At 48.5% G+C, this 22,500-nt stretch overlaps 6 protein-coding genes across 7 annotated transcripts in view; 3 read left to right on the forward strand and 3 right to left on the reverse strand.

Annotated features, from left to right (window-relative positions):
• LOC308141637 (transmembrane protease serine 9-like) overlaps positions 1–6,608 on the forward strand; it is a gene marked incomplete at its 5' end in the record, with an annotated part of 8,555 nt that extends 1,947 nt beyond the window's left edge. The window contains 9 exons of the mRNA XM_080511844.1: positions 1,184–1,268; positions 1,768–1,933; positions 2,044–2,312; positions 3,288–3,421; positions 3,509–3,779; positions 4,044–4,215; positions 4,302–4,555; positions 4,672–4,769; positions 5,395–6,608. Of these exons, the coding sequence (XP_080367970.1) occupies positions 1,184–1,268; positions 1,768–1,933; positions 2,044–2,312; positions 3,288–3,421; positions 3,509–3,779; positions 4,044–4,215; positions 4,302–4,555; positions 4,672–4,769; positions 5,395–5,670 (1,725 nt within the window). The 3' untranslated portion in view covers positions 5,671–6,608. The remainder of the gene's footprint in view (positions 1–1,183; positions 1,269–1,767; positions 1,934–2,043; positions 2,313–3,287; positions 3,422–3,508; positions 3,780–4,043; positions 4,216–4,301; positions 4,556–4,671; positions 4,770–5,394) is intronic.
• An 854-nt stretch (positions 6,609–7,462) lies between these two features.
• Positions 7,463–10,348, reverse strand: LOC308141275 (uncharacterized protein). The gene is made up of 5 exons (XM_080511365.1): positions 9,931–10,348; positions 9,569–9,613; positions 9,304–9,408; positions 9,059–9,196; positions 7,463–8,940 (listed from the first exon to the last, which is right to left on the reverse strand). The coding sequence occupies exons 2-5, from the start codon at positions 9,572–9,574 to the stop codon at positions 8,854–8,856; spliced, it is 336 nt and encodes a 111-aa protein (XP_080367491.1). The 5' UTR covers positions 9,575–9,613; positions 9,931–10,348; the 3' UTR covers positions 7,463–8,853.
• A 454-nt stretch (positions 10,349–10,802) lies between these two features.
• LOC308141260 (uncharacterized protein) lies at positions 10,803–12,795 on the forward strand. Its single transcript, XM_080511348.1, has 3 exons — positions 10,803–11,525; positions 12,181–12,286; positions 12,353–12,795. Exons 1-3 carry the CDS (start codon positions 10,831–10,833, stop codon positions 12,791–12,793), a joined length of 1,242 nt encoding a protein of 413 aa, XP_080367474.1. The 5' UTR covers positions 10,803–10,830; the 3' UTR covers positions 12,794–12,795.
• Positions 12,796–13,138: 343 nt separating this feature from the next.
• LOC308141264 (uncharacterized protein) lies at positions 13,139–15,990 on the reverse strand. 2 transcript variants are annotated; one of them, XM_080511352.1, is made up of 4 exons: positions 15,720–15,990; positions 15,413–15,475; positions 14,470–14,884; positions 13,139–13,913 (listed from the first exon to the last, which is right to left on the reverse strand). In XM_080511352.1, the coding sequence occupies exons 3-4, from the start codon at positions 14,876–14,878 to the stop codon at positions 13,165–13,167; spliced, it is 1,158 nt and encodes a 385-aa protein (XP_080367478.1). In that variant the 5' UTR covers positions 14,879–14,884; positions 15,413–15,475; positions 15,720–15,990; the 3' UTR covers positions 13,139–13,164. The 2 variants fall into 2 exon arrangements, with proteins under 2 accessions (XP_080367478.1, XP_080367479.1); XM_080511353.1 differs by lacking the exons at positions 15,413–15,475; positions 15,720–15,990 and having other exon boundaries at positions 14,470–15,018.
• Positions 15,991–16,114: 124 nt separating this feature from the next.
• LOC308141638 (eukaryotic translation initiation factor 1b-like) lies at positions 16,115–18,683 on the reverse strand (the record flags this gene model as incomplete). Its single annotated transcript, XM_080511845.1, has 2 exons — positions 16,115–17,355; positions 18,486–18,683. 2 exons carry the CDS (start codon positions 18,681–18,683, stop codon positions 17,260–17,262), a joined length of 294 nt encoding a protein of 97 aa, XP_080367971.1. The 3' UTR covers positions 16,115–17,259.
• A 2,527-nt stretch (positions 18,684–21,210) lies between these two features.
• mfsd11 (major facilitator superfamily domain containing 11) overlaps positions 21,211–22,500 on the forward strand; it is a 9,698-nt gene continuing 8,408 nt past the window's right edge. Inside the window, 2 exon segments of the mRNA XM_080511342.1 lie at positions 21,211–21,430; positions 22,038–22,215. Of these exon segments, the coding sequence (XP_080367468.1) occupies positions 22,120–22,215 (96 nt within the window). The 5' untranslated portion in view covers positions 21,211–21,430; positions 22,038–22,119.

The raw sequence follows: 22,500 nt of genomic DNA on the forward strand, positions 1-22,500 counted from the left end.
CAACCTGATCTGACCTCTGGAGCCGAAAGAGTCCAACATCACATGTTAAACTGTAGATACGGACAAATGTCAAAGTCTTTCTGCTTTTGATCCTTTTGCAAGACTTTGCCAGTTTGTCTATTCTGAAATATACATATTAAAGGACATCAGATATTATTATATTTGCAAAAAAAAAACCTCAGTCTCCTGTATCTGGATATGTTTTATTCAGGATTAAAACATTTTGTCATCATCTGGAAAGTGTTTTGAGTTTACGTGTCTAAAGTATCACTTCACATAAGTTGGACTCATTGTTTTATTGTGAAAGGCGTTAATTAGGCGTTAATTAATTCTGACCAAGGGCGGTTTTGGATGTCATTTTTGCCAGTCGAGTGTTCATATCAGCCAGTTTTCATATTTATATTAAAAAAAAATTTTAAATCACATGGCGGCCGGATTAGATCCTCTGGCGGCCCGGTTCTGGCCCCCGGGCCGCATGTTGGACACCCTGTTCTAGATACTTGGTGAAAATACTAAATTCTGATCCAATGTCATGAATTCATTCAGGCGGGTTAAGAAATGTACCGAAGACGTGAGTTTTAAACTCCACGACTTATAACTAACTAGACTACATCCCTTTAAAGACTTTAAGTTGTGGATGGGGGGGGGGGGGGCAGTTTGCACTAATGAAGCTAAAGACCTGGATTTATAAACAGGCTCCGGGTTGGCCACGGAGGAGAGCGCTCACCGTGATACATCACGGCACAAACATTCAAACAATGGATCTGACTTCTCAACACACCCAACAAAACCTCCATTGTTCTCTATCTTACTTCACTGTTTTGGATTCTGAGTCAGAATTCATCGACGTGAAAACGAAATATTTTAACAGTTTAAATTCAGTTTCAGGACAATTATTGAGTGGAAACTCGGCAATGTTCCTTTTAAAATCTCTGTGGACGAGATCTGGGTCTGGGTTGTCTTTACGTTGTTGAAAATCTGAAAACTGTGTTTTATTCACAAAGGTAATACATAAACTGTAACATAGGCGTACTGTAGGGTTTCTGTCTAAAATCAGATACAGTCTTAACACACACACACACACACACAGTGTGACCACTGCCATAGAAACTGTACACAGGCAGAAAAACCAGTCTGACGGGATCGCGGAAAATCCCACTGTTGTCCCGGACATTGAACTCAGCACGGGACGACCCGCACGAATACAATTTCTTTTTCAAATGTGTTGTTTTCTTTTCTGCTTTCAGAGGCTGCGTCGCAACCGTCTGGTAAGTCACAGCTCCTTCACCTTCACACACGTCATCATTACATCATACTAAAGCAGTAATAATAAGGAAGTAATAATAATAAAGCATCAGGATCAACAGGTACCAAAGTTACAGGCTGTAAATAGAGGATTTTCCGAGGAAAAGCCTTTTAACGGAAGACCTCGGTATCAATTGTCCCTGAATTCCAACACGAGTCAAAAACTGCGTGTTTCATGGACAAATCTTGTTGTAAGTCTGTGAAACTTGAGTTACCGTGAACTGCTGAAGTCTCACGCCACATTAAAGTCGACGACGCCACTTTGATGTTGGGCCTATTCAAATGTTTTGCCGGCTCAGTTGTTTCCAGGCTTGTCAAATCAGGTTTTATCTTGGTCTGATCATATTTGCTTTTGCGCTGAGGTGTGTTTTCATTCTACCTGAAGTGAAGTTATGTCACAATCCCCCTTCAGCGTCACCATTCAGAGTGTCACTCACTTTGTGTGTGTGTGTGTGTGTTCAGTGTGTGGAAGAGCTCCTCGGAACAACAGGATCGTTGGCGGAGTGGTGGCCCCCGACGGCCACTGGCCCTGGCAGGTCAGTCTGCACAGGATCTTTGGGAGTCACTTCTGCGGAGGATCCCTCATCAACAACCGGTGGGTGCTGAGCGCCGCCCACTGCTTCGAGAGGTGAGTAGATTCAGATCCAAACATCCCCGGTCCTACTGATGCATGAACACCTTGAGAAGCCAATAGGCAGGAGCTCTACAAACGGTTCCTGTTCCCTCTGCGACTCTCAGCTTGTCGGCCGGCCAGATAACGGCGTTCATGGGTCGTCAGACTCAAAATGGACCGAACCCCAACGAGGAGTCTCGGGGCGTCTCACGGGTCATCAGTCACCCCAACTACAACCCTTCGACCAGCGACAACGACATCGCCCTGCTCATGCTCTCCTCAACGGTGGGCTTCAGCGACTACATCGTGCCCGTCTGCCTGGCGGCCCCGGACAGCTCCGTCCACACCGGGGTCCCAACCACCGTCACCGGCTGGGGCACGATGAGAGAGAACGGTGGGTGAGATGTAAAACTCTGTCACTTCTTGCATGTGTGAAGGGTTAAGAGTCCCAGGTCTCCCGTCACCCTCGACATTCCCTGGCTCCTCAATGGACTGCTTAAAGATCCTCCCTACAGTTGGTCCTCGGTCGTACCTCAGGGCCTTCATCGAGTGGCCACGCCGGTAAACACCGCTGATGGGGGGGGGGCACCAGGTGGCGTTCTGCTCCGATGCCAGTTGAAGCTCCACTTTGAATCCATCCTGAATGGTCCATCGCAGTGTGAAGAACACCCGTTTGTTCCGTTTGTGTCTGTGATCTGCAGACTTTGCTTTTTTTTTTGCAGACGTCACTGGTGCTTTTCTCTCCCGGCAGTACCTGTGTCAAGATGACCTCCTGGACCACTGGTCCAAGAGGTCATCAAGGTTTCCAGGATGACGGTTTTAAGGGGGTCATATTATGCAAAAATTGACTATCTATAGATTCTCCAGCAGTACTGACCGCCCCCTTACCTAGAACGACGCCCCAGAAGAGAAGACAGTGTGTCCTCTCTCTCCCTGGCTTGCTCCGGGTTTTAAAAAGTGTGTTGCTCCAACCAGCCAATCAGAAATCAAACCCTACATACTGTCATCGGGGGTTTAACCAATCACAGTCAAAGTAGGCTCCTCCACTTTGACTCCTCCCACAATCAGGCAGCTCTGCTCTGGCACATGGCGCCATGAGAGGAAGTACTTCCTTCTCTTCCCATAGATGGCCGTGTGTGGGCGGAGCCAGTCCAGCTCACACAGACACAGCAGATTCTGAATGCAGCTCCTAGGATCCGATATTCTAACGGAGGAGGATCAAGGAGGAGCTGGATAGTGTGACTCCTTTAAGATTTCAAAACGGAGAGAGATTATTCCAGCACTTGTTTTGGATGTTGGAAAAGGACCAATTCTTCAGGTGACTGCTTCTTAACGTGTTACTTATTGATCCGAATTTGTGTTGTTTTAGGTTTTGTTACCAATGAGCTGATGGAGGTGGAGGTTCCGGCTGTAGGGAGCAGACAGTGTAACTGTAACTATGGAGTGGGTCGGATCACAGCGAACATGATTTGTGCCGGAGAAGGAGGGAGGGACGCCTGTCAGGTAAATGCTGACCAGACTGTTTGATTCTGGAGTATTCCGCAGGCCCTGACCCCTCCTCACTGGCCCCTCATGCTTCTGCTCCTTCAGGGGGATTCAGGAGGTCCACTGGTGCTCAACACCAATAACGTTTGGGTCGAGGTGGGAGTTGTGAGTTTTGGAATCGGTTGTGCCAGACCGGACTTCCCAGGAGTGTACGCCAAAGTGTCCCGCTACATGGACTGGATCAACAGTCAGATCACCACCAACCAGCCGGGCTACGTCACCTTCAGATCCACGGGGACCGACAGCGACCTGAGCGTCACGTGTCCAGGCCTCCCACCTCCAGCACCCACCACCCCTGCAACCACTACACCCGCACGTGAGCTTATATCTACTTCAACTCTTCGGCATTACATGCAAGTTCACTTCAACTGAATTAGATCGTCTCAATGGGGAAAATGTCTTCACTGTTTGGATCTCAGATTATGTCATTCCAACTTTAATAATCCATCACATACATCTATACCAACAGGACATTTACAGATCAGGACTTCAGTCCACTCAGTGATAGAGCTGAACGTTTGAATCAAGTTGGGTTCCTTTCCCCAAACCAATTAATTCTCTCTCCGCCGATCCCCTCCAGCGGTGGTGTGTGGTGAGGCCCCGTTGAACCTTCGTATTGACGGGGGCAGCTCGGCGGCCTCCGCCGGCATTTGGCCGTGGATGGCGAGCCTGCAGAGGAACGGGTTGCACGTGTGCGGTGGAACTCTGGTGTCCGAGAACACCGTGATGAGCGACGCCGGCTGCTTCTCCAGGTGAACCCGAGGGTTTCAGCCTCCGTGGAAGTGCGTTCAGTCCGTCTTGAGATATTCCACTCATGGCGGTGTCTCGTGTCCCTCAGCTCGGCGGTGGCGTCCGAGTGGACGGTGGTGTTGGGTCGACTGCAGCAGATCGGCTCCAACCCCTTCGAGATGACGTTCGACGTGGCAAGCATCACTCTGAGCAGCCTGAGCGGCTCCAACGTGGCTCTGCTGGGTCTGTCCACCAAGCCCACCCTGACCAACTACATCCAGCCCATCTGCCTGGACGACGGACGCACCTTCGCCGTGGGAAGCACCTGCTGGGCCGCCGGCTGGAACTCGGGCCGGGGAGGAGGTGAGTCCGAACACTGACTCTGCTTGATGTGGCCTGCTCTGAGGGGAACGTGTGATCCACACCAGTGGAGGTCCTTCGCCTTCACATCACGGCTTCTTCTTCCTCGTCTTCTTCAGATCAACAAGTTCTTCAGGAGATCCAGACCTCAGTGGCCAACTGTGGGAACGCGTCCTCCGCTGACACCATCTGTACCTCCAACTTCACCGTGGAGCAGGTAAACTGTTACTATGATTAGAGTTTAAAATCTTAAAATGAGAAGTAACAATGAAGTTCCCCTGACACTGGTACTGGATCAGTTGGTAGACCAGGTAGGTCATCTTCCGAAGGTACGTCCTTCTCCATCAAAGTGTCTTCAGGCAAGAGACTAATCTCTGTTTGGTTATGCAGTTTGGCGATACTTACTGAAGGACTGTCTCAGGAGGCTGAAGGCCTCTGACATGCAAATTAGTTTCAGACCTTCTACACTCCTTAGGAACCGGTTTTGCATATATTTGTGGACCAGTCAGTGGAATGTTTGCGGACACATTGTAGACCGGCTTGGACTAATGTTAGACAGATCTGAGATTAATCACGAAGCACGAAGGTTTGAGAGGTTTGACTTAGCGTCCAGGTTTTCCAGATCTTTCAACAATAGGAGCCTCTGTGGGACGTACGGGACTAACCAGTCTGATCCACGGAGGCTCAGTCGTCAAGACTTAAAGGATCTGCCGCTGACATGTTGGCACAGAAACTCCTTCAGAGGTGCGGTCGGGTTCGGGCTTCGACGGGTCCGAGTGGACGACCCTGAACTGACTTGTCGTGACTCGTAGCTCATGCAAATGAGTGTTTTCTTATTTCAGGGCGACGTCGGTGGTCCGTTGATGTGCCAGCAGAGCGGCTCGTGGTTTCAGGCCGCCGTGTTGACCCTCCAGGACAACACCACCAGGACCTCTCGAGCCGACACGGTGACGGTCCTCGACAGGGTCAACCGCTTCAACGCCTTCCTGACAGAGAACCTGGGCACGTTCTTGTCTCCGAGCTCCGCCAGCGGGGGCGCCACCGCTCACGCCGGCTCTGTTGTCTCCGTCCTCTTCAACCTCCTGGTTCTTGCCACGAGTCTCCAGCTGTTCTTGTAGGAACGCCCAGCCTCATTTACATGATGTGACTTAAGCAAATGAATGTGAGAGACGCTACGGGGCTTCTGAACCGGATCCAGTGATCTGAAGGCTTAAATCTCTCAGGACTCTCAGTTTCTCTTTAACGTCAACTCAACCAGAAAGCACTTGCGATTCCATCCAATCACAGAGCGGCATCCATCTTTTTTTTTTTCTGCCCCGTGATTTGTTAATCAAAGTGTAGTTTAGGGATTCTGACCTGAGGTGGTACTTTTTTATTTTATCGTGTGTCATATAAACTTAGACCAGACTTATAAGGGGATCAGACTGTTTACCTCCACCTGTTCATATACGATCACATATCAACTCCAACATTTATCAGAGACGTGAAACAGCATCACTGGAAAGTGATTCACTGTTAAACTCTTGACAGTTTTAAATTATTTAAAGGTGTTTTCAGTAACGCCGCGGCTTCTTGAAGGAGCTAACGTTCGGTAAGAGCGGCGTTCGGGGGACGGGTTAGGAAACCACCGCTACCTTCTTATGTGAACGAGCTGGTCTTGCTAGCGGCGGCGCCGCTAAGCTGCACTTTCTCTCAAAGATGTTTTGTTTTTTGTTTTTTAATGAAGGATTTATGAGCTGAAGTGGCCCAATAAAGCTTATTATTAGACGGAGATTTTAAGTGTTCGTCGGTGCAGAAGGAAACTGCGCAAAAACTCTTATTTTTTGTAACTTGTACTGTGTGGAGCCGGAGCGGTGGGTCTTTAGCAAAGTGGCGTGACGGAGAACCGGGTGACGAAGATCCACCCGTCCGTCGTCTACCTCATCAGACCTGCCGGCCGGAACGAAGCCACTCTGACATTTGATTGTTGTTCGGGAGGAAGATGTCTGTACAGGGGACGGAAAATTATCCTGTCAATGTATAAGCTTCACTAAATTAAAAGAGAATATTGACTTTTGAGTGTTTCCTGAATCGGTGAAATGTACATTTATACTGAATCGATTTACTGTGATGTGTCTACATACAGGAAGCCATACTTGCGCGTCCCCCCCAAAAAATTACTATAGAACTTTATTTTTTTTCATTTTTCTGCATCTTCTTCACCTGCTGCTCCTCAGACTGTGCTGCTATGTGAGCTCCCTCTAGTGGTGAGAGGAGCAAAGTCTGATCAGGGGAAATCAAATATATATAAATAAAAAAAGAGGGTTTCAGGCACACAGTCCTCACAAAGACACGGTGAGATTCTCAGCTTTAAACTCAAGAAGCCATTCGATGTTTGGTTGATATGGAAAATGACTATTAATATTTGATTTTCCTGTAATATGGGAGGCGACACATTTAATCTCGATAACCGACGTAGAAAGTGTTGAATTAGAATTGCTTCAATTAATTTTCTCAGATGTCTGTATGCTTCTCTGAGTGTGTTTGCTTGTGCATTAACATTTCTTCCACCATGTTTGGCCACTGATCCCTGCCGGTGATGTTTCCTCATCACAACTCCGACGGAGTTCATGTCCAAATATTTGGATATCATCGCGGAGCCACACTCAAACAGACTTTATAAATTCACGTCACACAACGTAATGCTGAATAATAATTCTCAGGTTGATGAAGCCACACAGTCTGTACGAGTCTTCCAATGAAATATGACGTCAAACTACGCAGCAAAGTGACATTTTGATTACAAACACGTAATGAAAGGTTCCCACAGCATTTTTTTTTTTTTTATCATTTTAAGTGATTCGGATGACATCGACAGTTTGAAACATGTCTTTCAATGAAAAAAAGACACTTTTTCCATTTTTGGCACCATTTCCTTTCATCATCATGATTTAATCTGTGACGTTTTACAGTTGAGGTTCATAATATAAAAAGCTTTCATCTGTAAATGACTTTAAAGACGTCAGATTTTTGTATCGACATCAGTTTTCATCTCGTTAAGCCACTGTTGTTTCCACTGCGCCAGAATGTGCTGGTATGGTTCGGTACGGTACAGCATGGTATGGTACAGGATGGTACAGTACGTTACGGTTCAGTTCGGTACGGTATGGTACAGGACGGTATGGTATGGTACGGTTCGGTACGGTATGGTACAGCACGGTATGGTACAGGATAGAATGGTATGTTACAGTTCGGAACGGAACGGTACGGTACGGTATTTATGGTACGGTACGGTACAGCACGGTATGGTACAGGATAGAACGGTATGGTACGGTACGTTACGGTTCAGTTCGGTATGGTATGGTACGGCACGGCACTGTATGGTTCGTGATGGTAAAAAAATTTAATCCAAAAATCCAAAATGGAAAAGGAAAAATAAACTCCTCGTGTAAAAGTGATGCCGTGTCCTGAAACAAGCCCCTCCCCCTTTGGGGTCGGAACGACTGTTTCACTTTGACTTTACATAAAATAAACATCAAGATGTTTTGTATCTTTACAAAACTGCGATGAAAACGTTAACATTCTCCACGAGTCTGGCTCATCGAACCACGAACCACACGGAGAAACACAAACGACTCTCCGGTTATTTACATCCGTGTTTTTCAACCTTTCTGAGCCGAGACACACTTTTTTCTTTGTAAAACATCTGGAGGCCCACCTCCACCTGAAAATGTTAAAAAGTTAAACTCTGCAGCCTCTATTAACAATATAAAGTCTTTCTCATCAAAGACATCAAAGTCATTGTCATCTAAGACATCAAAGTCTTTCTCATCAAAGTTTGATCAACAGGAATCCAGTAAATCCAGAAAGCAAGGACTTTTTTTAATAGTGCCTCCCTCAGTGTGAAACCTGGACCTGATGGATGAAGAGCTGAGATCCTGGTTTTCAAAAACTTCTCCATCACTGTCACTGACACAGTACTTTGATACAAGATGGTAGCAGGAGGTGGAGATGAACCACACTGACGTCTGTCACTTTACATTTCACTGCTGCCCTCTAGTGGTGAAGAGTGTTTATACAGGATTACTCTGCAACACACTGTCGCTGTGAGAGCAAAGGTTTTTTTTTGGAAAAAAATGTGAAATGTGATAATTTCCCACGGCTCACCTGACGATCTGGAGGAAACACCAGAGGTTGAGAAACTCTGGTTTACACCATAAAAAAAGAACAAGGCACCGACTGTCCCTCCGCCGGGACCCAGAGACAGGAGGACAGGTGTGGACTCTCCAGAGGACCCCCTTAGGGACCAGGTCTCCGGGCCTCTACTTGATGCGGATCTCGAAGCAGAGGCAGTTGCAGGACTGGCACTCCGGAGGCTGGCAGGTGCAGGCGCAGTCCCAGCGGGGACACTGCGGGACGAGACAGCGGGACAAGAGGAAGCTCACTGGGAGAAAGGGGGGATGGGGGGGGGGGGGGACGGGGGGGCGTTCACTCGCTCAGGACGAGACAAGACGGCGCTCAACTCACGGAGGGGGCGGGGCAGGACGCCGGCAGCAGGGCGCCGACCGGCGGGAGGCTGCAGTCGCAGGCCTGGGCCAGCCGGAAGCACTGGTCGCACACCGACACGCCGGGGCAGCAGTCGCAGCAGTCCGCCGAGCACTTGTCCTTTTCGGGGGGGGGGGAGACAGACAAAACACACATGTCTTCGTCCAGCCGTGGTTCGGAGGAGGACTTTACCTGCCGGAGACGGTCGAGGAAACGAGAGCGCCCACCTGCAAGCAGGACCGGATCCAGAAGCCGAGGCCCAGCACCGTCATGTACAGGCCCACGGCGACCAGCAGCACCGCCGGCAGCGGGAGGGACAGCTGCCACACCGGCTGCAAGGCAGGGACAGACGGACGGATGGACGGGGGACGACAGGCAGGGACACGTCTCTGTTTAGAGTCTTTGGCTCAGTTTGATCATGAAGGGAGGAAGAGAGGAGGAACAGGAGGAGGAGAAGAGGAGAAATCAAGCAAGAAAAACACTCTGATTTACCTCCATCTTTTCTTTTTCTTTTTCTTTTTAAAGAGCGGTTGTGAGCTGCGAAGGACAGACAAACGTGTTTTCAATGATCGTGCACTTTTGCATCGTTGTGTATTTGTCTGATCTGGTTTCGTTTCCCACTCGTCTCTTTGTTTGTTTGTTTTTAATCCACCAGTGTTCAGATCGTTTACTGACTTGTCTAAACAACATTCAGTGTCTGTAGAGGAAATTCAAGGAAAGCTGTAGTTTTACAAAACATTCAGTTGCTGTTTTTTTTTATGTTTTCGTTCCTCCATTCCGACGTAAAATAGGAGAATTGATCTAAAACAGTGTTGTTTTTTTTTAATGTATGGATCAGACACGCGGAGCTGTACCTCGCCGGTACCGAACGAACCGGAACCATCCGGAGAGAAGTCCGCTTCTACAGCCTCATGGTCCAGGGACGGGAAAAAACACGCGAACGAACAGTAACAAAGCGTCTGGATCCGCCATCAAATCAAACGCGGGCGGCCGCCATGACAGCTGCTGCGTTACCATGGAGACGGACGGATCACCGGAAGGGGCAGAAAAGGCGAAGGAGGGGGAGACTTGCTAGTCGCACTAAAATACATTTAAATAAAGTAATACCCAATATGGTTAAGAATGACAAAGCGCTCTGCCCTATTGACAATATGATAACTTAATTAAAGTTAAATTATCATATAGAATAAAAATTAATAAATTGAGCAGTAACTCTAAGCAGTAATTATATGCTTGGCCACATTTTTTTATTTATAGAATCAGATTTTAAAATCGATTCCCAACTTCTTTCAAAATGTCTTGCAACTCACTAAAAATTATCAAAACTCCCGAAGAGCAGATCTGATACACAAACAGTGTTATATAGAACTGAAATTACTTATTGAACGTTTGTTGATAGTCAGAGAACGTTTCCACTGCTCTTTATCTTTTTTACGTTTATTAGGAATGTAAATTCAAATAATTTCCTGATAATATTATATTGACTGCATTGATTCAGGAACAAACCATGTTTGTTGTTTTAAACTTAAATAAAGTACATGTACAATCTCCCAATGGCCGATTTGTTTTTTGTACATTAAGTACTGTGCGTTTTTGTTGTTTGTTTTATACAAATCGTTAAATTCAAAACAAGAAAGCGGTCGGCAGGATTTGACGTCACTTCCGCTAAAACGGAGACGGGCCCGGCGCGCAGTTATGACGTCAGCCACAAGAACATGGACGCGTTTGTTTTTATTTCGGCGAGCTGAACGACAATGGAGACGTTCCTCCAGCTGCTGCGGATGCTCGGCCTGTTCCAGATGTTGCGGATCGCAGGTCGCAGCCGGTTGCAACGTGCGATTCACCGCAGGCGCAGACGGAGGCGCATCGCGGTGCGGAAAGCGGCGTGCTTCGCCGCCGCGGTGATCACCGCGACCCCCCGCAGGGCGATATGGGTCCGCCCGCGGTCCCAGCACTGGTGGGACACGGTCGTCCTGCGGACCTTCACCGACGACCAGTGGCGCGCGCACTTCCGCATGCGACGCGCCACCTTCGACGTCCTCTGCGGCAAACTGCGCCCGCGCCTGGACACGAGGCGGACGCACTTGCGCGACTGCGTCCCGCTGGAGAAGCGCGTGGCCGTGGCGGTCCGCTACCTCGCCACGGGCGCCAGCTGCAGCGCGCTGTCCGACCTGTTCGGCATCGGCAAGGCGACGGTGCACGGCTGCGTGTGGGAGGTGTGCCTCGCTGTGAGGGCGCTGCAGGCCCACTTCATCAGGCTGCCGCGGGGGGAGACGCTGCGGGAGATCGTGGCCGGGTTCGAGGCGGGCGCGGGTTTCCCGCAGTGCTGCGGGGCGGTGGGTGTGTCGCACGTGCCCGTCTCTCCTCCCGGCGACGATGCCAGCGACTACTACAACTGCAACGGAAGCTACTCCATTATATTGCAAGCTGCGGTGGATCACCTGTCCCGGTGAGTAACGCCCCCCCCCCCCCCCCCCCCCCCCCGCTTCTACAGCCTCATGGTCCAGGGAAGGGAAAAAGACGCGAACGAACAGTAATAAAGCGTCTGAATCCGCCGTCAAATCAAACGCGGGCGGCCGCCATGACAGCAGCTGCGTTACCATGGAGACGGACGGATCACCGGAAGGGGCCAAAAAGGCGAAGGAGCGGACGCGTTAGTCGCACGAAAATACATTTAAATAAAATACTCATTAAGGATGACAAAGCGCTCTGCCCTATTGACAATATAACTTAATAAAAGTTAACTTATCATATAGAATAATACATTGAGCAGTAATTATATGCTTGGCCACATTTTTTATTTATAGAATTGGATTTTAAAATCGATTCCCCACTTCTTACAAAATGTCTTGCGACTCACTAAAAATTATCAAAACTCCTGAAAAGCAGATCTGATACACAAACAGTGTTATATAGAACTGAAATTACTTATTGAACGTTTGTTGATAGTCAGAGAACGTTCTTACTGCTCTTTATCTTTAAGAGCTCTTTACCCTAACCCCTTTTCATTCATATAAAATGTTGCATTGCTTTAAATGAATGAAATAAAATTTAAAAAAAATGAAATATTTGTACCCCCCCCCCCCCCCCCCCCTCACCTCCAGATTTACCAACATCAACGTGGGCTGGGCCGGCGGCGTCCACGACGCCACGGTGCTCCGACACTCCACCCTGTTCCAGCTGGCGGAGAGCGGCGACCTTTTCCCCCCGGTGAGACGCTTTTAAAGAGACGGATCTGTCCGTTTCAAAATAACCGTCCCTCGTCTTCCCCCGCAGGACACGAGGACCATCGGCTCGACGCAGGTGCCCCTGATGCTGCTGGGAGCCCCGGCGTACCCCCTGCTGAGCTGGCTGCTGACGGCGTACCCGGACGACGGGCGCCTCACCGCGGGGCAGAGGCGCTTCAACCGCCGGCTGGGCGCCGCCCGGGCGGCGGCGGCGGCCCGCGCCTTCGGGCGGCTGAAGGGGAGGTGGCGGTGTCTGCTGAAGAGGGTGGACGTGGACGTCTCCAAGGCCGCCACCGTCGTCGGCTGCTGCTGCGTCCTGCACAACCTGTGCGCCCAGAGCGGCGACGACGACGACTTCCCGGACGCGTGGCTGCAGGACGTGGAGGAACTCGTCCCCGCGGGCGACGCCGGCGTCCCGGCGGACGAGCGGGGGCCGCCGGCCGCCGTGAGGCGGGCCCTGGTGGACTACTTCTCCGGGCCGGACCGGTAGGACCGCCGACGCGTCGACGTTTCAACGATCAAAGAAGAAAGTTGAATTCTGAGAAACGGAACAAAAATCGCTTCCTGTGACTTTATGAGCTTCTACAATCCCGTCACAGCAAATTCAACTGTGAGGATTAAATGTGTGAAGGAGTTCAGATTTGATTCCCGGCAAAACTTTCGTCTTCGGGAAAAGTTCGCCTGCGAGTTGTGGCGACGGTCGGTTGACAGGGACAGTCGGCCAGATCAATGAAGCTCTTTACTAAGATTTATTTTTATTATTATTTGTGCCTCAACTGAGTCAAAACAACACTAAAGGTATCAAAGTAAAGTTCTCGTGGTCACGCTGCAATAGAAGATATACTGACAACAATGTGCAGGTCATTGCTGCGGCGGGTCGTCGGACCGAGACCCCGAACCTGGAGAGGCTATGAAGGAAGGTAGAGAGTCAATGTGGGACATGGAGGACAGAGAGGACTCTGAGGGAAGAGGGGACACTGAGGCAGGAGGGGACACTGCGGGAAGAGGGGACTCTGCGGGAAGAGGGGACACTGCGGGAAGAGGGGACTCTGCGGGAAGAGGGGACACTGAGGGAAGAGGGGACTCTGAGGGAAGAGGGGACACTGTGGCATGAGGGGACACTGTGGCATGAGGGGACACTAAGGGAAGAGGGGACACTGAGGGAAGAGGGGACACTGATGCATGGGGGGACACTGAGGGAAGAGGGGACACTGATGCATGGGGGGACACTGAGGCATGAAGGGACACTGATGCATGAGGGGACACTGAGGGACGAGGGGACACTGAGGGACGAGGGGACACCGCCGCGCTGCAGCACGGCGAGGCGTGCCCGGGACAGTGCTGGGCGGCGGCCAGAGTCGCTATCTGATCCATCATCATCCTGAAAAGCTCCTTTTCGTGTCGGTGCTGCGCCTCCTGCATCTGCAGCAGCGTGGGGTCCTGGGGACACTGGCTGAGGGCCTTGACGAAGGACTCCAGCGTCGCCTCGAAGCGCGACTTCTTCTTCCTCGTGCCGCTCGGTCGCTCCGCCGGCCGCCGCCGCCTCCTCCCGGGGGCCGGCGCCGTGACCTCCGCCTCCGCGACCTCCGCCTCCGACGCGTCGTCAGAACCTGAACGCGGTGGAAAGTAAAACAATTACATTTACTCACACTACTGCAGTTGAGTAGTTTTTTTTCCTGTACTTGGCCCCCCCCCCCCCTTTTTTTTTTTTCAAAAAGTAGTGTACTGCACTACTGGATGTGTGATCCTCCAGGGGAAGTCAGTGTTTGCAACCGTGAACCATTCCGAGTTATTTATTATTATTTACCGTATTTATATAGTTATTCATCTTCTTTTTGGGTTTGATGGCAGTTTCATCCATAAAGTTTCATTAGTTTGCCACTGATCTTGTCCCCGTTTCACTTCTTCACTTGGGTTTGACCGCAGTTATTTAGCTTATTCATCTATTTCTCTTGTCTTTCGTGCACCTTCATTTTCTTTATTATTATTATTAATGTCAGAGTGCTATTTTGTTTATGTGTTCTAGATTTCTATTTCTATTCTATCCCATAAAAAAACGGTTGTTTTGGTGCGGAACAGGAACTCAGAACATTTAACTGCACATTATACTATGTGTAATTGTTATTTGTGACAAATAAACTTCTATTATAAAGAACTCTGTCCCACCTTCGGCGCGTGCACGAGACGCGTGCTCGAGCTCCCCGTCAGCCGCGTCCACAGTCGCCTCGACGCACGTTGAGTCGGCGGAGTCCAGGATCTCGCCCTCCCCGGGACAAAACGCCGGCCGGTCCCGCAGCACCTCGTCCAGCTCCTCGAAGAACGGACACGACGTCCTGGCCGCGCCGCCCCGGTTGTCCTTGGCCTTCCGGTACAGCATCTTCAGGTGCTTGATCTTCCTCTGGCACTGCAGCCAGCTTCGGCCGTGGCCGCCGTCCTCCATTGTTTTGGCGAGGTCTTCGAACACGGCCCGGTTGCGGTACGAGTCGCCCAGCTTGCGCTGGACGGAGTCCTCGGCCCAGGCCGCGATGAGGCACCGGGTCTCCGCGGAGCCCCAGGCGCGGACGTCCTTCTCCATTGTCGGCTGAGAAGAGAGGATAGACAGTGGAAAGACAAACCCCCGGAGCGACGCTCTCGATCGCAAGGAAAACACGGCGCGCGCGTTGATGACGTCGACGCGTGGACCGTGACGTAACTCCCTACGCGACGCCAGGGTCCAGGGTAGCGTTGTTGTGAGACGAGAGGCCTGTTTACACTCGTTTTTCATTTTAACTGGAAGGTACTTTAAAAAAAATGATATATATATTTATAAATTATATATATAGCGATCTGCGAGCTACGCGCGATCAGATAGAATCTTTATCATCGTCACCAGGTGAAAGTTACGGAAGAGGATTAAGGCCACTGTGGGGAAAAAAAACCCTGACTTCTCACTTTTTGTCTCAGAATTCTGACTTTTAAACTCAGAATTCTGACTTAGGTTCAGGGTTTTTTTTTTTTTTAATCCACAGTGGCCCTAATCCTCTTCCGTAGAAAGTCATTGAAAGTGTCAACTGTCCATCATAAAAATCAATATACAAATAAAAACGGACATGAAAACATAATCACTCACAGGTATATTCCATGGTATGTATGCATGGTACAGCGGTAGGACATCTGGGGACCAGCGTTTACACTACAAAGCATATATAGTCATGTGAGACGAGAGGCCTGTTACACTCGTTTTTCATTTCTACTGGAAAGTACTTAAAAAAAAGATATTTATAAATGATATATATAGCTAACGGCGAGCTACAAATAGAATATAGAAAAGTATTGAATCTTTGTCATAGTCATCAGTTTAAAGTCACTGAACGTGTCAACTGTGAATCAGAAAAATCAATATACAAATAAAAACAGACATGAAAACAATCACTCACAGGTATATTCCATGGTATGTATGCATGGTACAGCAGCAGGACGTCCCTCAGCCTCTCTGGGATGTTGTTCTTCCTCAACACACTCAGGAAGGGTCGTCATCTCTGCTGGGCCTTCGTCAGCCGCCCTGTGGCGTTCAGGCTCCAGGTCAGGTTCCCCTTCACTTCTACGCCAGATGTAAACGAAAGTCAACTTGGGCCTTACAGCTAATCAGCACCGGGACGTCCACAAGGAGCTCAACCTGCAGTAGCAGTTTGTCACTGGCGGGGGATGTGACCTTGTTTTCAAAGTCGCTCTGAAATCTTCCAATAAGGGTTTTTCTCCAGTCATCTTAAAGGGAAAATGCGCAGCGACGAGCCTGAATGTCAAAGTGAAATCAGTCACACAGGAGATAAACTTAAACTGCAGGAATTTTATTGAACCAAATGAGAGATTTTGCAAAACAGACTCCGGACCACCCGCAGTCACAGTGAGCACAGTGTGAACTGGCCATGGCTTCCGTCGTTACTGAATCAGCATCGCTAACTTGTTCATAAATTATTGCATTGCAGGAGAATTAGACTTGAAAGTGTCCGTGACGAACGGCGAGGGTTTCGGTGGCAGATTGACAGAAGAGCCGGAGGAGCACCGGAGCGGGGAGGGGGGTGGGGGTGGGGTGGGGGGGGACACGCCTCCACCGACTCGGGGATTCTCTGTAACGTGCGACCGGCGGCGGACCGCGGACCTCGCTCACGCCACCGACAATACTTAGAACTGGCAACAGAGACGTCAGACAAACTGCCAAAAACGAAAGCGAGCGGCCGGATGGGGTGGAGACCGACTCGTAAACAACAATGACCCCCCGGGCAGAACGAGGAGGTGTAAACAACTTAAAACCTTCCCTCAGACGGCAAACGCCGTGAAATCCCCCTCCGCCCCGTTCCCCCAGGACACCACGCCACTCCAGCGTACGGAGACTCATCGTTTTATTGAAGTACAAAACAAAAAATGTTACATGAATACGGTGCCTCCTTACTGTGGGCACGAGATCCTAAAAAATAAAAAGGAGATAAACAAAGGGTGGGGAGGAGGAGGTGGGGGGCATGGAAGGAGGAAGTGTGTGTGTGTGTGGGGGGAGGGGAAGGGGGGGGTCATCACCACTCGTCCCTGATGGTGTGTGGAGCTGCGGTGGCGTGTCTCTGCCAGAGCGTGCACGCCCCCCTGCTGTGGTCGGAGTCGGCGGAGTTACAGAGTCCCATGTTTGTTGAGAGGTAATTCACGTGTTAGCTAAGAGGAGCTGCGGGGGGGGGGGTGGGGGGGGGGGGGGGGGGGGTGGGAGGGGGGAGGAGGGGGGGAGGAGGAGGAGAGGGAGTTTAACGGCCTTCCAGGAGAGCAGGAGGAGAGGAGATGGCTGCGGACAGCTTCTAAAAGACCGTGGACTTTGAGCTGCTCCTCCTTGCCAGGTCGATCTGCGGAGACAAATGGACGCCGGGTCAGCGGGAACGACCTCCGACATCCCCCCCCCCTCCGAGGGCTCGCCGAGCGGCGGCGTACTCACTTCCATCAGAACTGGCAGATATTCTTGCGCTGGTCTCCCTGAAGCTGGATCACTTCACCATACTCTGGGTGCTCAATCACTGTCCCATTGCAGGCAAACTTCTGCGGAGGCCAGAGAGGAAAGAGTGAGTCCCAATCTTCATCATCATCATCATCATCATCATCAGTCTGAAGACGCCCTGCTCTGGCTCTGTTCTGCATAAAGTCAACCGTTCTGCAAGAGTGACCCACAAGATGAACACTTCCAGACCTGAGGACATTATGACATCAACTGCAATGTAATCATTTGACCACCGGGGGCGCCCAAGGGTTTACATTGTGGTGAATCAGTGTTTACATTGTGGTGAATCAGTTCAGGTGATCAGGGTTCCTGCAGGTGTGCAAAAGTGTCGACTATGATATTTGACAAGTTACTTCGTTGATAACAAAGAGTTCCAACTACATGTGGCCACATGTTTCATGGCATTGAAGATGTAAAGGTTTAATATCAGTAAATATGCAGTTTTTTTTAATTGAAATTCAGGTTTTTTGTACATTTAGAAGAGAGTCAACGATATTCTAATACTTGGCACAACAATGTGGAGTTGTAGTTTGTTAGAAATCAAAAATGCTATCGTTTACTGGTCCGACCCAACTGAGATCAAATGAGTTCGACACCCCTGGTCACAGCCAAAGGTTGCTGGTTCCACCAATGACTGCTGGTCAGGCTTTAGTATATTTGTCTCCAGGAGATCGTTTACATCCATGGGTCTGGTGTGAACGCGTTTAAATAGTAATGCATTTGAGATCAATGGGGTCTCGTCATCGTGGTCCAACGGTACGAAGACCTGAATCGCCCGTTGCTCGCTCATTCTGCCACCGTCTGGATAGAAACATGGAGGCTCCTCCGTCAGGTTGCTTGCCTCAGCAGAACAAAAGCGTACGTCCTATAATGTGTCAAACCAAGTGGAAATATCTGCACGATGAAGAGGTCCGTCTTGATTTAACAAACGCAACCATGACTCAGCATTTTAATCCTGCCAGTAATCCAAGTTTGTCTGACACTGCAGTCTCTACAAGTCCGTCGTGTCTCCAGGAGGAACTTTACAGACGTTTAATAGCCCCAATTGTTTAACACTGTCGATATTTTCTGGCGTTTGTAACGCCACAGGACCAGAACTAGGAATGACGCAAGTGAACCAAGTCCTTGTTCTGTTGCTCCTACATGAACCTCCCTTCCCCTGCAGCCGTACCTTCTTGAAGGCCTTGACTAGCTTCTTCTTGTCATAGTCGGCGGAGATGCCCTGGACAGTGGTGAGGGTCTTCCTGCCGTTCCGCTGTTGGATTCTTATGTGGATGTAGTCCCTCAGTCCCGGCTGGGAGGCGGTCATCACCCTTACTTGCATCAGCAAAGGGGGTCTGCACGGGAGAGACGATTGGTAAGCAAACATGAGCTCTTAATAAACACCACGTAAAGTAGGCCAGACTAACAAACCCCACATCCCCCATCCTGACATGCACTTGGTCACACAGCTGTGTGCAACTGTGGCAGATCACATGATGTCTAAAGGTTATTAAAGAAAAAAAAAAAAGAAATCTTCACAATCCAACAAATGCTCCCATTATTTAGTGCAAATGCATACAAATCTAGTCATACTTTATTAATCATCTTGAGGGAATTTACACACCCTATTGACTGGGATGCAGAGGGCTGCCACTTTAAGGGGGTGTCCGGGGAGCTGATGGGGGTCAAAGGTCTTGATCGGAACTCCCTAGTGGTGCACCGTCCACCATGAGATCTGAACCTGCTAACTTCTGACCCCTAACCAACTTATCTCGCCTCTAAACAACCACTGCACCAATAAAGCCAACCATTAACACTTTATGGACCATAGAATGGTGTTTGCAGGCTGGAATCACTTTTATGTGATATTGACCTGGTTACCATCAATAACCAGGTCAATATTTTTGATTAGTAAAATTTTGGGGAAGAAAGCAACTTAATTCTATTGCTATAATTTGGAGGAAAAAACCTGCACATCCCTCAAAGTGATCTACGATTTTTTTGAACCAGGAAAATAGCACAGACTGTCAACAGGAATCTTTCACATCAAATAATACAGATTAAACTCATTCAAATCCCATCTTCACATAATGTACAATAGCCATCCATACGTATGGAAAATTTAATTTAGGCTCCATCGCCTCTCTCATCTGGAGCAGAGTAACCAGATTTTCCCGAGGCCTCTTATCTTTTCTTTGGCAGGCTCACGTTTCAGGTGAAGTGCGCAGACGTCTGAGCTAAATATACCGCTGCATGAGCCGCACTAAGCCCGCGATCAGCCGACAAAACAGCAGCGTCATGGTGGACACTTTCCCTCTCGGCAGCTCTCTCAGCCCGCACTGTGGGTGGGGGGGGGGGGGGGGGGGGGGGGGGTGGGCGATCGGAGAAATTGGGGGGGGGGGGGGGGGGGGGGGTGGTGGTGGTGAAAAATCTTCAGCGGGGTGCGGTCAAATCTGAAGAATAAGCTAACACGCCGGAACCTGTGGTCGACATCGAGCCTAATGGCGGCCGCTTCCACGTTAGCAGAGGCCCGCTAGCTCACCGAAACCACTGCTTCTAAAACAGCCACGTCCCTACGAAGCGCAGCATTCAACCGCCACTGCTGTAATTTTTCTAACGTCTAAATACTTAAAAAAAAAAAAAAAAAACGACAATCGAGACAAGAAGAAACGATTTGATGTGACGATTACAAACAGAGAAAGCCGGACTTTAGCTGTGCTAGCCTCGCCGCTAGCCTAGCCGCTCGCCCTTCCCCCACCCTGCGCCGATCACTCACCAAAAGAATTGAGGTTCTGGATACCGGACATACGATAAGATTTGCTTTCTTTTCGGATAATAACTTGGTTAGCGAGCGTTGCGTCGGCTGACTTTGACAGGGTTTCGTGTGGTTTCGGGGTGTCGCGGGTTTCACGGGGTGAAGACGACGGTCTGCTCGGGAGGCTCACACAAAATGGAGATGGTCGAGCTCCGGACGGCTGGAAAACCTAGTCTTTATAGCCCCGCCCCGACGGTGACGTCATGACGCCGCTGACGTCTAAACGCGCCGCCGCCAGGGACCACGCCCTGCTTTTTGTCCGAGACGTACCAGAAAAGGTGACGTCATCGCGCCAGAGAGTTACTCATGCTTACAAAACTAAAATGACGTTGTTTACAAATTATTGCACAATTTATTGCGGATTATTAATCTTTTGAGTAATATATATATACATATATTAATATATATATATCTACCCTTTCAACATTTTTTTTCAACAATTACCTTGCTTTAGTTAATTAAGAGTTAGTAAAAGAACAATATAAAAAAACCTTTTTGATCTAAACCTTTCTCAACAGTAATTTTCCACAGAAAAAGCCATCAGCTGCGTACCAATAAAATAACATTAGAAAATATATTTTTGTATTTAGATACACAACGAAGCTAAATAAGGTGACATGTATAAAGGGGGTGTAGACATAAAAGCTCAGAAGTTTGTTACATGTTAACCCTTATGTTTAAAAAGATTAAAACAAAACAATGTGGCTTGAAAAAAGGCACTTAAACTTCATTATTTTAGCTAATGTATTATTTTTTGTATTCAGGGTTGTTTTTAAGTTTACAGCTTCAAAGTGAAAATCTGTGCTGCCAATGGAACATTTAAGTTAATTTAACTTCTGTGGAGAAAGTCCTGGAAAGAATCCATGTGAAGAAGCATTTTTATAACAAAAAAAAAGTACTTCATGATAATGATAATATGACATAATTTTTGTAACTGTCACTAAGCTCTATAAGTTTGAACTGTCCGAAAGTTGTGTAATAATAATAATAATAAAGACTTTCTATTGTAGTCTCAGTCGGAGATTCTAAATTCCGAGGGTCGTTGAATGCACCACAGACCGCGAGGGTCCGGTCAGCTGACTCTGGCCTCACGTGACAGTTTGTTCATGTTTACCGGCTCTCGTTCTGGTTCTCCTGCTGCGCCTCCTCCTCCACCTCCTTCCCGTCCTTCACCTCCACCAAGGCCCACCATGTCAGAGGGACTCCGGGGTCCACAGTGAGGATACAGCCGGCCGAGGAGTCACTATGTGGGGGAAAACACGGTGACTCCGCGCTAAGAGGAGCAGCCGGAGGTTAGCTAAGCGGCTACACCGCTGTTGGTGAGTTTTGACTTTTTTCTTTTCTTTTTTTGACCTCAATATATTTATTAAACAATACACTTCACACACTGCTAAAGTTTTTTTTTTTTAAATGTGATCTGGCGCAGTGTAAGTGATTTTCTTTAGAATGACACGAAATGATTACGAAGCCAAACTCCGTTTAAAAAACAGCAGATTTAAATGATTTCCCCTCACAATCAAACACTCCTTCACGACACAACTTCTAACCACTGCTGGCTACCAAACACAATGTTCACTCTGTAATTCGGCACCAATAATATAAACCAAACTACAAGGACTGAAAGGAAAATGGGTTCATACTTAAAGGGTTCACCCGTTAACCCCTTAAGTCAATAAGTCAAATAACTTGTTTTCTGTCAGTGACACGGAAATACACATGAGCCTCAACATGGAATAAATGGTCCACTGTAGTAACTTGACAGCATATATTTAAATCATATTTTTCTCAGCTGAGGGGTTGATAGGAAGTCCACATTAACAATGTTTAAAACAGCAGGTTTTTGAATGGAGTTTGGTTGAATATAAAAAATGATTCAGTTTTTCCTGTGATCACTGGTGTGTGTGCTTCCCATCTTTCTATTTCCAGACAAGATCATCCCTGCAACCTTTTTTTTTTTTTTAAATCGTCTTCACTTCCTCAAAGAAATCCACAACTTCCAAACTGCACCATGGGTCCGGAGGGGAAGCGGCTGCTGAACATCATCGTCCTCGGCTTCGGCTTCATGTTCATGTTCACCGCCTTCCAGACCTGCGGCAACATCGAGGTGACACACACACACACACACACACACACACACAAATAGTGCCAAAAAAATGGGATATCTCAAAATAAATAAAAGTATATTACAAGAATGATTTCAAACAGACTCAAAATGACTAGAAAAGAACCATAACCTGATTAAAAAGGATGAATTTATGGCAAAATAATTAGCTTAAAGTGAATTTTAAAATATGCAAAATAGATCAAAAATATTTCAATCAAGCAATCGGTGATAGCAGAATACATAATATTCAAATATGTTAAATTGGGTTCAGAATTGACCACAAAA

This window comes from Blennius ocellaris (genome assembly GCF_963422515.1).
Source record: "Blennius ocellaris genome assembly, chromosome: 16".
NCBI lineage: Eukaryota > Metazoa > Chordata > Actinopteri > Blenniiformes > Blenniidae > Blennius > Blennius ocellaris.